Below are 14220 nucleotides of genomic sequence, written 5' to 3'. Positions count from 1 at the left end.
TATTTTTAAAAATGTGCCTAATGAGTGTATTTTAAAGTTGTAAAAACAAAATGACATTAACAAAACTTTTTTTTATGTTTTTACTCATGATGCAGACATCAAGAATTACAATGTTTCTTATAATGTTCTTATCACTGCAATTACTTGGGGAATTTCTTTGTGAAGTCTGGGTTTCGGTAAATGCATCATAAATTCTAACTGTAATTCAGATTGTTCTCATTAGTGTTTACATTAAACATAATGGATGGAGAGTTGTCCTAAGACGAAGCATGACTAAGAACCTGTCTTCTGTTGCTTTAGGCTGAATCATTAGTAGCTTTGAATCTGCTTCTGCTGAGTTGTGGGCCGACTCAGAATGAGAAATATCTGTGATGGGCTCCAGATCCCCCACCATTAGTCCTATGAAACTTGGACGCCATAAAGATGCATGCTGGGCATATGCATTTAGTACATAATCATTGAATCAGTTATAAATACTAAGGTGAAGAAGATTTCTCTTAGGCTACTGAGAACCTCACAGGCAAGGAAGGTATTCAGTGTCATCATTAAAAAAAAATGCCTGTGAAGGTTGGGGGTCATTGGCAGGGGATAGCCTGAGGTTTTTCTGTTGATGTGTTTATCAATCACTCCCCTCATTAAGTACCAGACTAATGGGTGACGTCAACACACTTATCTTGAAAAAACATAATTTTCTAAATTTTTTTCTTCCTTTAGTAAGTAGCAGCTTAGGTAAAAATCTGGTTCGGTTCATAGTAAAATATAAAGGAACACAAAATATGTTGACATGTGAAAACAGAAGGGTATGACATAGGTACAGGTAGGGTTTCTGCAGTTATTCCCTGAAATTCAGTGTTTTCAGAATGGAAGTCCCAGAGGCCAAATAGATTGTTACAGATCACAGAGGCAAACCTCAGTTCTGCTCTCATAAACACGTTTGCTTCCAAAACGATCCATTTAAAAGGTAGCTTCCAGACTTTTATCCCATCACGGAAGTTTGCTTGTCTATTTGTAAATTAATTTGGAAATTAATTTTTCCAAAGTATGGAACTACCATATGTTCATTGTAAATGTTTTGGAAACTACTATAAGGAGTTTTTTTAAGAACAGCTATGGGTTCTGAGATTGGCTTTCTTGTGAACCCACTTTGGGCCCATCTCTCTTCCCTTAGAGCAAGTTCTTAGATTTCAGGAAAGGAGATTATGAAATTTGCATGTGGCTGAAATGCTTTCTAGAAAAGTTGCTTCATTTTTAGCAAAAGCATTCACTTCTTCACCAGCATGTTTTCCGTGATGATTCTCTGATCAGTCAACCCTTCCGGGGGAAAAAAAGGAACATTTTTCAGGTCCTGATCTGCATTACATTTCAGTCCATCCTCACACCTCCCCCATGAGGCTGGGGCAGGTGTCATCCCATTGCACAGATGAAGAAACCCACCCAGGGCAGGCGAGGGACGGTCAAAAGTCGCATAACCAGACAGCAGCTGGAGTGGCTGGTTATGCGAGCTCAGGCTGTCTGATCCCAAAGGTCATTTTCCTTCTAAATTTCCAAGGTTCTCCCCTGTGTAATATTTATATTCATCATTGTCTGGAGAACGAGTCCTAATTTCTCTTCTAAACTAAACATGTAAGTTGGAGAGTGCCTGGCGCTTCAGTGGACACTTAATAAACACCATTTCTGAGGGTCGCAAGCCCCCCACTTCCCCACAGTAAGCACACAGCGAAGGTCAGTGTCCTGCCTCCAGGCTCAGAGGCCTCCCAGACCACACCAGGTAAGAGCCACCTACACCCCACCCCATCCCCGTGTATACTGTGTGCATTCGACTCTAGGTAAGGACCTTTTGGCAAAGGAAGAAATGTCTTTTCATACTTCACACAAAATCACATGCCACCTGTCTAAAAAGAAAAATCAGAACTTTGAAAAGCAGCAGAGATCAACTGTGGTGTTCCTATCACAAGCAACTGTTTCTTTTGATTTGTTTGTAAATGTGTCTGTGTCATTTCTGCCTAATTCCAAAGCATCCCCCCCTCCTGCCCCCCTCCCCAATCCCTGAAGGGGGTAAAAAACAACTTCTGATTATTGGCTGATTCCTGTTGCAGGTGTGTGAATATCCAGATGGAACCAAGTCATTGAAACTGGGAGACTTCGGGCTGGCCACTGTGGTGGAAGGCCCTTTGTACACCGTCTGTGGCACCCCAACTTATGTGGCCCCAGAAATCATTGCTGAAACTGGGTAAGACTCCTGGTGGTTTGGGCTAGTCCTTTAACTTTGGTGGGAAAAGGTATGTTTAGCTGCCACCGCCGCTGTGTAGGCACGTGCCTCTTGGGAAGGTGGAGGGCTGGAGAGATGTTACCTGCCCCGGGACTGTGATCCCAGGCACCCGGACTTCACCCCAGGGCCAGTCTTGGGAATAACGGTGGTTGTCCCCAGCGGTGGTGGGGTTGGGCAAAGAGCAGGAATGAAAGGAGCAGTTTGGCACCGGGACCTTTCTTCCTGACAAACAGAGGCAAGGGCTCCAGCGGTTGAAGGGCTCCCAGGAGTAGTATCACTGTGTCCCCTTTCCCACCCCTTTGTTTTCCCAGCTATGGCCTGAAGGTGGACATTTGGGCAGCTGGCGTGATCACGTACATACTCCTTTGTGGATTCCCGCCCTTCCGGAGGTCAGTGGCTCTTTGAGGGACAATATTTGAGTTATAAACCCTCTCCCTTTGATCAGGAAGCAGACATTCCACTCCTGGCAACCAGGACCAGAAATTGGTCAATGAAAACATCAGTTAAAAATTATATAAACATTCCTTTCACTTTTTAACTTTAAGTTACAACCTATTAACGTATATTTGTGTCCACACTTTTGATGGGCTTTTGCTTTGTGCATGGTCCACTGAGCTTCCTGAGGTTATTCTTCCGTAAAACTTCGTTCTCAGTCTTTTTCAAGAGGCGTGAGATTTAAAGATCCTTGTGAAGCAGTCTCACCCTTCCAGGTAAGCCTTTTTCCAGTTCCTGATAGTTGTGTCTTCTCCTTAATTCAACAGCAGTTTTTTCAACAACTCACTTTGTTTTTTCTTTTTAGGGCCACCCCCGCGGCATATGGATGTTCTGAGGCTAGGGGTCGAATTGGAGCTGTAGCCAACAGCCTATACACCACAGCCACAGCCATGCAGGATCCGAGCTGCTTCTGCAACCTACACCACAGCTCACAGCAATACCAGGTCCTTAACCCACTGCGAAGTCAGGGATCGAACCTGCGTCCTCATGGATATTAGTCATGTTTGTTAATCGCTGAACCATGACAGGAACGCCAACTCACTTTCCAAAGCACCCAACCTGGTTCTTATAGAAACAAGGAGCTCTTCTCTTTTAAATTCATTTTGTCTGTTTACATAGTATTTCAATTTAAGTAGAATTACAAATAATTTTGGCATAAACAGGCCTGGGAATAAACGGACTGACCCTTGATGACCCTGCACTCACCTGGTGGCTGCACACGGGGTCTGGGTGTGTGGTAGGGCCCACAAAGGGTGCTTGTTCCCAGGAGTTTGTGAGCAGAGGGCAACTCTGTTTTGTTTTGGTCATGCCCATAGTGTGCAGAAGTTCCTGGGCCAGGGATTGAACTTGTGCCATGGCAGCATTCTGAGCCACAGCAGTGACAGCACCGGATCCTTAACCCACTGAGCCACCAGGGAACTCCAACATAGCATCTTTTTTGATCAGTTCTGTCTCCATCTTTGAAGCAAATGAACATGTTGAAGAAGAAGTTCATCAAAGGATGCATGTTTGATTTTCTTCTGAGTTGTCGTAAATGTTCTTTTCCTTTCAATCCCTTCTTTGGTTCATTTTCCAACTGTGTATAGAGTAGCTACTGTGGGCTGGACACTCTATACTAAGTGGTGGGAATCAAATGGTGAACAAAACGTATTTTCTAAGGCCATGGTGTTTAGAGTGGAGTATTTGGTCAGGAAGTAAAAAATGGGTTTATTTCATCCTCCCTCCTCCATTTGAAGCTTTCAAAACACAGAAAAGTTGAAAGGTTTATCTTTTTCAGATGATCAATTTTCAGTGGGGTTGAACAGTTTCTTGGCTGACATTACTATAAAATAGAAGAGTGGCACAGAGATGTCCCTCCCTACCTTGGAGAGCCTTCTGATGTGAGGACACATTGCAGGAATATTGATCAAGCAGACTAAACGGAACAGGAGGATGCTCAGCCGAGGGCTCAAAGTCACAAAAGATTTCATAAAAGATATGGCATTTGAGCAGGACCTTTTCATTGTGGCACGTGTTGGGCTTCTGTAGGTGGAAAGGTCTTTCCATCTGGCCGTCAATATCATGGTTTTCCATCACAGTCACTGCCTAGGTGGGTTATACGGACTGTAGGATTACTGGACATAGCAATAAGTTTTTTTGCTGAATAACAAACTTCCCCATAAATCATTCTGTGGATCAGTTGAGCAGGTCTCCTGCTCTGGGCTGCCTCAGTGGGGGCATAAGATCTGGTGTGGTGTCACTCACCTGCCTGCCAGTTGATTGACTGCCAGATGGGATAACAGATACGGTTTGGTCATGTGCCTTTCACCATCTGGTGGGCAAATGTGTGCTTCAGGTGATGGTGGATATAGGATTCCCCAAAGTAGCCAGAGGAAGGACAGGCTCCCGACCCCAAGCCTGGTCTCTGCTGGCCTCACATTTTTTGACTGATATCCCATTGGCCAGATGAAGTCAAACAGCTAAGTGTGGGATAAATGTGGGACATTAAGTGTGTACATAGAGGTGAATAATGTGTGGCTATTTTTACAGTCCCACTGTGCCCCGGCTGGTTGCAGTGATGACCTCTTTGGAGAACTAGTCAAGTGTAGAGGGTGGTGTGTCTTGATCGCAGGTAATCCTAGGGCCAGTTACAGCAGAGTCCCCCTCCTAGGTGAACCCAAGTTGATAGCAGTTGGAAAAGGGTAGCCAGGTTCAGTTGTAGAGGACTGTGTGCTCACAACTCCCTCTAGCGTTTCCACTTGCCAGTGCAGCCTGGGAATTTTTTCTTTGACTTTGCTTTTTACATTTTAACAGAAGTGAGATTCAGATTGAATAGTATGTATCTATTTTGACTTGTTACCCTGTGGAGAGGAGCTTCTTTGTGGGATCTAGAGATAAGCCTAGATTAAAAGCAGTAAAACTACATTTTGAAAGCTGCTGCTGCAGACATTATGTTCAGAAGCTGGTCCTACTTCTAATAGGTTGCTTTTGGAAATGTCTTCCCTCTTTCAGACAATGTTGTGATAAAAGAGAATCAGTTATGTAAAATGCTAGTTATAGAAGTGTCTTCACAGCATACAGAGATTTCTGCATAGATTTTATATATATATATATATATATATATATATATATATTTTTTTTTTTTTTTTTTTTTTGTCTTGCCTTTTCTAGGGCCGCACCCACAGCATATGGAAGTTCCCAGGCTAGGGGTTGAATCGGAGCTGTAGCCACCAGCCTACACCAGGGCCACAGCAACACGGGATCCGAGGCATGTCTGTGATCTACATCACAGCTCACAGCAACGCCAGCTCCTTAACCCACTGAGTGGGGTCAGGAATTGAACCCACATCCTCAGGGATACTAGCCAGGTTCGTTACCACTAAGTCACAACAGAACTCCCCCAAAGCTTTTTAATTATAGCTATAACTTGCAATCAACAGTTTCAGCTTCTTTAACTGTAGTGTCTCTCATTCTTCTTTCAGGATTTTCAGGCTTTAGTCTCAGACTGACATGTATTCTCTTTCCAGCCTTTTTAACACAAGATTCATTGTTCCTGAGAAGGATGTTGATTTTTCAGAGGCAACTAAAAGTTTAGTTATTGTCTAAGCACATCTGTTCCGAGGGTTGCTGACCACAAGTGATATTTGTCTGACTCTACTGAGATATTTGATGTTTCTCTTAAACACACACACACACACACACACGCCTCTAAGTGAAATGTTGGCACATCATTTGTAAAATAGCTCACAACATTTTTCAAGTTACCTCGTCTGACCTTTAACCACTTGGCACTGGGAAGAGTGTACGCAGATTCTTGCTATTTCAGGTTTTTCTTCATGAGCCTTTTCAGACATACAACACTATACTGTTTGAGAATTTAAAAGTGTCTGAAGCATCTTGGCCAGATTGCAGAGTATAAATGTGTTAGTAAATTCAGGGTAGGTTTAATCAGAGAGGCTTTTATTATGTGACTGCTGAGAAGGCCGAGTTCTTTCAGCGCTGTTCTGAAAGAACAGCAGCCCGAGACTCCCTAGGCTTTTGCAGTTCACAGCATGGGGTCCTAAGGGTGCCGTTCTAATTGCCGGCACATCCTGGGATTTTTGGTTGGCTCAGGCTGTTTTGTCAAGAGCCTAAATCATGTGGACACACCCCAACATTTTAGCTGTTTGTTAACAAAATAAAAGCCATACGTGAGCTATTTGAGATTTCAGAAAAATAGTGAAAGGGAGATGAGTGCAGTCATAGAGCGGAAAGACTGAAAAGAACGATTCTGGAAATGGGTGGGTTTTTTTTTTTTTTTTTTTTTTTTCTGTCTTTTTACAGCCACATAGAAGGCATATGGAAGCTCCCAGGCTAGGGGTCAAATCGGAGCTACAGCTGCTGGCCTACACCACAGCCACAGCAAAGTGGGATTCGAGCCACATCTGTGACCTACTCCACAGCTCGTGGCAATGCTGGATCCTTAACCACTGAGCAAGGTCAGGGATCGAACCCACATCCTTATGGATGCTGGTCAGGTTCATTACTGCTGAGCCACTATGGGAACTCTAAATGGGTGCTTTTTTCTATCTTCTTCTAACATTGTCTCCTGGGGTCCTCTGATTTGCTAAAAATTTCTATAAAGCCCCATTGTGTTCCTAGGTGCATCCTTTACTCATTTTCAAGGAGAGGTGAGCTGAGTTTTCTCAATAGAGATGTACAGTAAAAAGGAAAGGAAACTACTTAAACACCTAGAAAGAAAGAGTCTGTGCTCACTCAAGAAGCTCCTTTCTCAGGAGAGTGGATGGGGGCATCTCTTGCCTTGCCCTGTCACCAGACCTGACTTGTGCTGCTCCATGTGCCACATGACCCAGACGTATGGACCAGCAGTGTCGATTCCACTGGGCTTGGTTTGGTGTCATGGCTGGTCACAAAGCTCACAAACGCTACTCTTTTCCCCCAAGCAGCTGCCTCATCACACAGCCCCAGGATCTTCTTCTGGACACTGGCCTGAACCCTCTCTTTCTAGGGACACCCCCCTTGCCTTTACACACCCTAGGGGGTGGGTAGCATGAGCAGGACCCTGTCCTGAAGGCTGGGTGGGGTCCTGCAGGATCCCCCTGAGCAGTGAGGAGGCTGCAGGTGTCCGTCAGGATCTCGAAATGTTGCACACTTGCCAGGGGAGACTGAACTTCTGCTCCCAGGTTTTGATCTAGATTCTAGCAGCCTATCCAGAATTTTCCACTAGGGTTTTGTGATGGCCTAGAAGGGCAGTGACTTTGTTCTCACTCTGGCCATTGGTGTGTCCACCAAATGAAAGGGCTCTGTGACTGTAGAGATGTCCAGCTTCCTGAATTTTCCCATCAGTGTTTCCATGTTTCCATGGCACCATCCATGGAAAGCCAAGTCGTCATTCATTAGGCACCAGCTGTGTTTGCAGGTGCACCTTTTTTTTGGGGGGGGGGGATGGGGAGGGAAGGTAGGCCCAGGGTGGGGAGGGATGCCCACCTAGGGGTAGCAAGGCAGGTTTGCATCAGCCTGTGCGGTTCTAGTTGGTGTCCTTGGATGGACCTTTCTCTCAGACTGAGCTTCAGTGAAAGTCAAGTTCCGTTGGGGAGCCAATTATGCTGTGAACATTGTGTTCAGGTTCTGAACTCCTTGTGACTTTTTCACATGATGCCTGCTTTGCTGATCTTTGGTTGCTTTATTGGAAAGAGTGGAAAGAGGAAGAGCAAGGAGATCTGGCTCAGACTTGCTGCTTTTCTGCTCTTATTACCATGAGAGATGAAGTGAGGGCAGATGCTGAGCTTGTTTGTTTTATGAAATGAGGCTTTACATTATTTGTGCATTCCATTGGGGGGCAAATATATATTTAAAAATTGATCATTTTAAGCATTTTTAGGCATACAGTTTAAGTATTAGGTGGTATTAAGTACATTCACAATGTTGTGCAACCATCACCACCACCCATCTCTGGAATATCTCATCTTCCCACACTGAATCCCTGCGCCCACGAGACACATTTCTTGCATCATTGTGTCCTTTTCTCTCTCTCCTTCTCTTTGTCTTCTTCTCTCCCCGCCTCTCTCCCCCCCCCCCTTTTTTCTTTTGATTCCCAGGCCCATGGAATTATTCTTTGGGTCAGTGGCTAAAGGGGGAGGGTGTCATTGCCAAGGCAGGTGAGATCCACAGCTGAGACATGAAACACCCCAGCCAGAGGGGGTGATTCCTCTCTCCCCTCTTCCCATGAGCATCTTGGGGGAAAGCCATCTGGTGACCCTGACTCTTCTTCCATTTCTTTGTCACTGACAGTGAGAACAACCTCCAGGAAGACCTCTTTGACCAGATCCTGGCTGGGAAGCTCGAGTTCCCAGCCCCCTACTGGGACAACATCACCGACTCAGCAAAGGTACCTGTCCTGGCTTGTTTCTGGGGGTTGCATCCTGTCCAGGGGGCCTCAACTGTCAGGTGGGGCCATCACAGCTCTTGGTGCTGAGCTCTGGGTCTGTCTTGACTTTTGATGTGGGGTCTTCTTTCTTTAAGTTCATTCCACAGTGTCGCCTCTGAAATGCTTAACCAAATTCTGAAAGCTGAGCTGGCTGCCCACCTTCCCAGTTTGCTGCACCAGCCTCCCATGCTCCTCTAAGCCCTAAATGTTCGTTCTTTCATTTCTTCGAGAAACATGGGACCGACACCCATCAGACTATAGGGATGGACTTTTGAGACATGCTGAATTGCCAAAAGGAGCAGCACCGCAGGTCTGCACTGCGGAATGATGATAATGAGCAGAACTCTTAGGAGGGAACATCTTGGTTTAAAGTACATTCAGGAGAGAGCTTGTCTCGCTGCCGCCGACTCAGGCAGCTGGGTCAGCGTAACTGCTTCTTAGGCACAGGCAGTGGCGGCTGAGCCACTGTGTTGGCTGTTCCATGCAGTTCTTGGTGCCAACTCAGATTTTTGTATTTATGCTGGATCACACCCTTTTGTCTCCTCAATCATTGTCTTCATTTCTTTCCAGGAACTGATCAGTCAAATGCTTCAGGTAAACGTTGAAGCACGGTGCACTGCTGGACAAATCCTGAGTCACCCCTGGGTGTCAGTAAGTGCTCACGTTCCCAGGGACCCCACACCTCTGTGCCCTGTGGCCCTTGCACAGGCAGGGTCCTGCATCCCAGTTCCATGGCAGATTACATGTCTCTGTTCTCCAGTGAGCAAGTAGCATGAAGGGAGCTCTCTGGGAGGAAGAGGTTGGCACTGAGCTCTGGCTCTGTGAGTGACCTGGTGAGCCACTGTTCCTCTCTGGGCCTCAGGGTCCTGGTCTGTGAGACAAAGGGTTCAGGCACGATGCTCTCCAAGGAGCTTTTGCCTTCTGTTGCCCTGGGGTTTACATGAGAGCTTTCAGGATTTGCCTGGAGCGAGCATGTGACAGATCTCTGTCTTCATGGCCTGGGCTCCCAAGAGGGCTCCTGCTGTGGGTAGGGGCTGTGTCATGTTGCCAGAGCTGCCTTGAGCTTGGGTGGTGCCTTAGATTTGGGGTAAACATAGCCCACAGAACAGCAACAACACGAAAATCTGCATCTCCCTCAATGCTGGAGGTCCTGGGAGAGCGACATTAATTCAAGGGCGTTGGCCGACTTCGGGGCCCACCTTGTGCATCTCTGCTGCCCCCACTGTCCCACGTGTTCTGACAGCTCTGTTCAAAGTCTCTGGGTCCTGCTAAGTGACTTGGCTCTTGGACCACGTAGCTGAGATGCCATATTTTTTTTTTTTTTTATGAGCAATGAAGACTAATAGCTATCCCTATTCTTTTTTTTTTTTTTTTTTTTTTTTTTTTTGTCTTTTGTCTTTTTAGGGCCGCACCCACGGCATATGGAGATTCCCAGGCTAGGGGTCAAATCCCAGAGGCACAGCAACGCCAGATCCAAGCCACGTTTGCGACCTGCAGCACAGCTCACAGCAGTGCCAGATCCTCAACCCACTGAGTGAGGCTGGGGATGGAACCCGCAACCTCATGGTTCCTAGTCGGATTCATTTCCACTGTGCCAGGATGGGAACTCCTGCTATCTCCATTCTTGATTAAAATGATACACTGTTCATTCATTTTGATGTTTCCATGGGAGGGCTCTGTACTAAATTAGGTGGCACTGGTGCTGTGGGGGAGGGTCTCAGAACCCTGAAGTCTGTCCTTCTTGTGCCACCAGGCCCTCTGCCCCTCCTTGGCCTGCTCCAGACCTAAGGAGGGAGCAAGTGGTAGAAGGGCTTTCCGAGGGCAGGGGACTGCCGAATAACAGTGATTAATTTTCAAAGGTCGTCGTTCCCCTGACCTTGTGACCGAGGGGAGCCCATTTAGGAAGAGATGGTGGTGCGTGACCATGAAGGAAGAGATGTCTCTGGCAGTTCCCGTCGTGGTGCAGTGGTTAACGAATCCCACTAGGAACCATGAGGTTGCGGGTTCGATCCCTGCCCTTGCTCAGTGGGTTAACGATCCGGCGTTGCCGTGAGCTGTGGTGTAGGTTGCAGACTCGGCTAGGATCCCGCGTTGCTGTGGCTCTGGCATAGGCTGGTGGCTACAGCTCTGATTTGACCCCTAGCCTGGGAACCTCCATTTGCCGCAGAAGCGGCCCAAGAAATGGCAAAAAGACAAAAAAAAAAAAAAAAAAAAAAAAAAGATGACTCTGACGTGAATGTCACAATCCATGTATTTGATTCTCTTCTGTAGGATGATGCCTCCCAGGAGAATAACATGCAAGCTGAAGTGACAGGTAAACTAAAACAGCACTTTACTAATGCGCTCCCCAAACAGAGCAGCACCACCAGCGGGGTCTCCGTTATCATGGTAAGTCAAACACGTGCTTCCGCCCGTGGGAAGGGGCCTTGTCTGGCCCGACTGCTCAGCCCATATTGAATCTTAGTAGCCAGGTGCTTCCCTCCCGTGACAGCGGGCACCTTCCATTTTCCTCTCACTCCAGGAATGGCTTGGCATTCAAGGGGCACCCGTGCAGCCAACTTCCAGATCCCTAGTCCTAGGGTAAGAGGTTGTGCAGGTCCCAGCAAGGCCAGGCTGACGGGCCCCTGGCCAGGGAGCTCTGGCCTCTTCTCCTGGGCTCCCGGCCCCCCAGGCAGCTGCTTCTGTCCTCAGCTTTGCTTTCCCGCCTGGAGGGGGGTTCCCAAGCCCATGTGGTAACTCCCTGAATACCCAGGGCCTCACAGAGATGCTCTGAGCTATGAACTACTACTCTTTGGGACTTGGGATAAGAAATAGCCAGAATTAGGCAAATTTGCAGCTTTTAAAAGAAAAGAACAAGGGAAAAAAAATCAGTTTTTTAACAGGGTTGGTAAAATTTTATGAGATGTCAGTAACAATGATCCCCATATTTTTTCAGATCTTGCCTCTTCCAAAATGTTATTAAGGCAGCTTACTTAAATCCATAAATATAGCAAATGAAAAGTGGCCTTAAAGTAAGTTCAGCAAACGGGAGAAGGAGGCAGAAAAAATTAAATTGAGCCAGAAGTGTGGTCAGTACACCCAACAGCAGCTGTCCAGACCCGAGTCCTTGTCCACCCAGAGCCGCAAAGCCGCCCCCGCCCCCATGCATCCCCACCTACTGCGGTGCCGTGTCCAGGGCACCAGGTCCTCAGCCGTGACCTCTCTTCGGCCCACACCATTCACAGGATGAGGGGCTGGCGAGGCCTGCTTCCCAGAGCCAGAGGTCAGGCTCTCCAAGGAGGCCTGATCACAGTGGGGATCTGCAGCCCACGGGGTCCCCAGAGCCTGGCAGTGAGCCATGGACCGTCTCCCCAGCTCCACCCTCTGACCTCTGGACAGGCCCTCACCGTCTGGAGCGGTTCAGTTCCTACCTACCATGGAGGAGAACAGTTGCTTGTCTCCCGGGGCGCTGTAGCCCCTACCCACACGTGGGTCCCGATAGACGCTGGAGGGAAGGTCTTGATCCTGATGAGCGTGGAACGCGTGGTGTGGCCTGGAGCCTCCACCACCGTCCGGACACCACTGGCCTCTCCTCCCCCAGGGGCTGCATTTAGCTGGCTGCCCTCTGTCCCGTCCTCTCCTGGGATGCGTGGTCTCCCCAGATTCCAGGCTGGACCCACGCAATGGGCTCCTGATGCGCTCCTGGGGGTGCTCGGTGCCAAGGCAGCGGGAGGGCCTCTTGTGGTGTGGTTTTCCTGACATTTCACCAGGGCTCTGCTGAGCCTGAGAACGTCAGCTTCGTCACAGACTTGCAGCTTAAGCCCTTTCAACAGAACCACCCCGCCTGAGCCCACAGAGGGCGAAGGGCTTCACGTGGTTCATTCCTGAGTGCCAGCGCTGCCCACAGGGAGTCACAGCCCTGCTGCCAGTGGCAGGGTGAGCGGACATTTAGAAACATTAAAAACACTGAAAATTGGCAATAGGTAATCAAAAACCTTAAGCGTCATTTGTTAGAAGCACAAGTGAATAACCACATGTGAACTTGGCCGCATGGTCTCCTGGAGGAAGACCCTTCATGGGATGTGCGGAGAGTTCCACCCTGGTTCCCTGGGTCACCTCTGACTCCCAGCCCTGATGGCAGGGGATGGCCCGAGGCCTGGGGCCCGCCAAGTTTCTGGAATGATTGGTCCTTCTGCCACGTGGCCCAGTCTGGGCAAGGACCTCTGGGCCCTCAGACAGAACCTCCGTCATACAGTTTACAAATGGCCTTTTCCATTTGCTGATGCAGTTGAACCGTTAGGTTTCAAACTCCTGAGCGTTCACAAGATGTTTGCGTGAAGGAACAGGGCTTTCTTCTGCGTAATTCCAGCGGTGACTGTGCACGTGTGTGTTCACGTGTGTGTTCCGTGTCATCTTGGGCATGTCGTTAGGGCTCCATCTAACCCCACGTTCCCTACACAGCTCTGCAGCTCCTTACTGGGGGGAGGCGCTGACTGACGTCAGGGCGCTCCCATCCCTCGGGGGAGATCAACAAAGCCTGTCTCTCTGGAGATAACCGTTCTCCTGGGCCAAAGAGCTGGCCTGTGACTTTTGGCTTGTCCCCCACAAGCAACAGCCATCCGGCCTCCGTGGGCTTGTTGTCCTCATCCCCGCCCAGCCAAGGACCTGGCCCGCGGCATGGCCGTGTGGGGGTAGCTTCTGTGTCGTCACCCTTGCCCTCTTCACCATTACTGTGTGTCTGTGTGTTCCGCCCTTGGGAACAGTTTCAAGTGTTCCTTTAAAAGTCACTATTCACAAAGGCCTCTCCCGGGTATTTATATGGTCTCATAACAGACGTACATGAGGCGCAGGTGGTTGCCTGCAGATACAGGTAGTAGTGGCGACCACGTACACAGGTTCTGAGGCAGGATCCTCTCAGACAGAGCCTTACTCTCTGTTGCCACCCCCAGTGTCCCCTCCCCCCAAATTGGAGCCTGAGGCTCCAGTGAGAAAATGATAGGATAGGATAGGAAAGGTCAGTGACAGTGCAAGAAAGTAAAGTTGATGCTCTTGTCTGCATTTTGTTTGACAGTTTGATTTGACAGTTTGAGAGACACTTCAGAGTTTCACTCTGGGCCCCGTTGAGACTCTGGGGATCCCGAAGCAGAATTCTGGTATTCAACAAGCTGTGCTTGACCGGAGCAGTCTCTAATTCTCAGCCCCTTTTAAATCTGCATGCCTCTCTTAGACTTTGACACCGGCCTCCAGCTCTCAGCTTCCTGCGGGGGCAGGTCTCCTGCACCTACTGACGCCCGTTTCAGCCAAGCACACTCTTGGAAACTTGACCTAAAACTTCTCAGCTTGCCACATTGCCTGCCTTCCCAGACCAGAAGCTGGCGAGCGCCCAGGAGGACTCCAGGAGTTCTCCTGCTAGAGGCGATTTGCCCTTTAGGTGACAAAGCAGCTTGTGGGGAATGATGGCATATGGATGGGAAGCTTTGGGAAAGCTTTTGTTCTTTCCCCAGATACACTGCCAAAGATGCACCTGCATCAATAAGACAGTGTAGAGTCAGCGAGGCTTTGGGACAACAGA

At 48.3% G+C, this 14220-nt stretch overlaps 1 protein-coding gene across 13 annotated transcripts in view; it reads left to right on the top strand.

Annotated features, from left to right (window-relative positions):
- The window catches only part of DCLK2 (doublecortin like kinase 2), a 179890-nt gene that overhangs the window by 150527 nt on the left and 15143 nt on the right, over positions 1-14220 (top strand). For 9 of the 13 annotated variants that reach the window (XM_084972726.1, XM_021100648.2, XM_084972725.1 and 6 more), the window contains 5 exons: positions 2097-2230; positions 2581-2658; positions 8534-8630; positions 9240-9320; positions 10941-11057. In XM_084972726.1, the coding sequence (XP_084828852.1) occupies positions 2097-2230; positions 2581-2658; positions 8534-8630; positions 9240-9320; positions 10941-11057 (507 nt within the window). Of the gene's footprint in view, positions 1-2096; positions 2231-2580; positions 2659-8533; positions 8631-9239; positions 9321-10940; positions 11058-13719; positions 13868-14220 lie in introns of those variants that run through there. The other 4 variants (XR_014812820.1, XR_014812819.1, XR_002346402.2 and 1 more) reach the window with 2 other exon arrangements.

This window comes from Sus scrofa, chromosome 8 (genome assembly GCF_054392235.1).
Source record: "Sus scrofa isolate SSC_HxYL_T2T_F1_AM1 chromosome 8, Sscrofa_HxYL_maternal_Yorkshire_Landrace_v2.0, whole genome shotgun sequence".
Taxonomy (NCBI): Eukaryota; Metazoa; Chordata; class Mammalia; order Artiodactyla; family Suidae; genus Sus; species Sus scrofa.
This window is presented reverse-complemented; position numbering and strand designations above follow the sequence as displayed.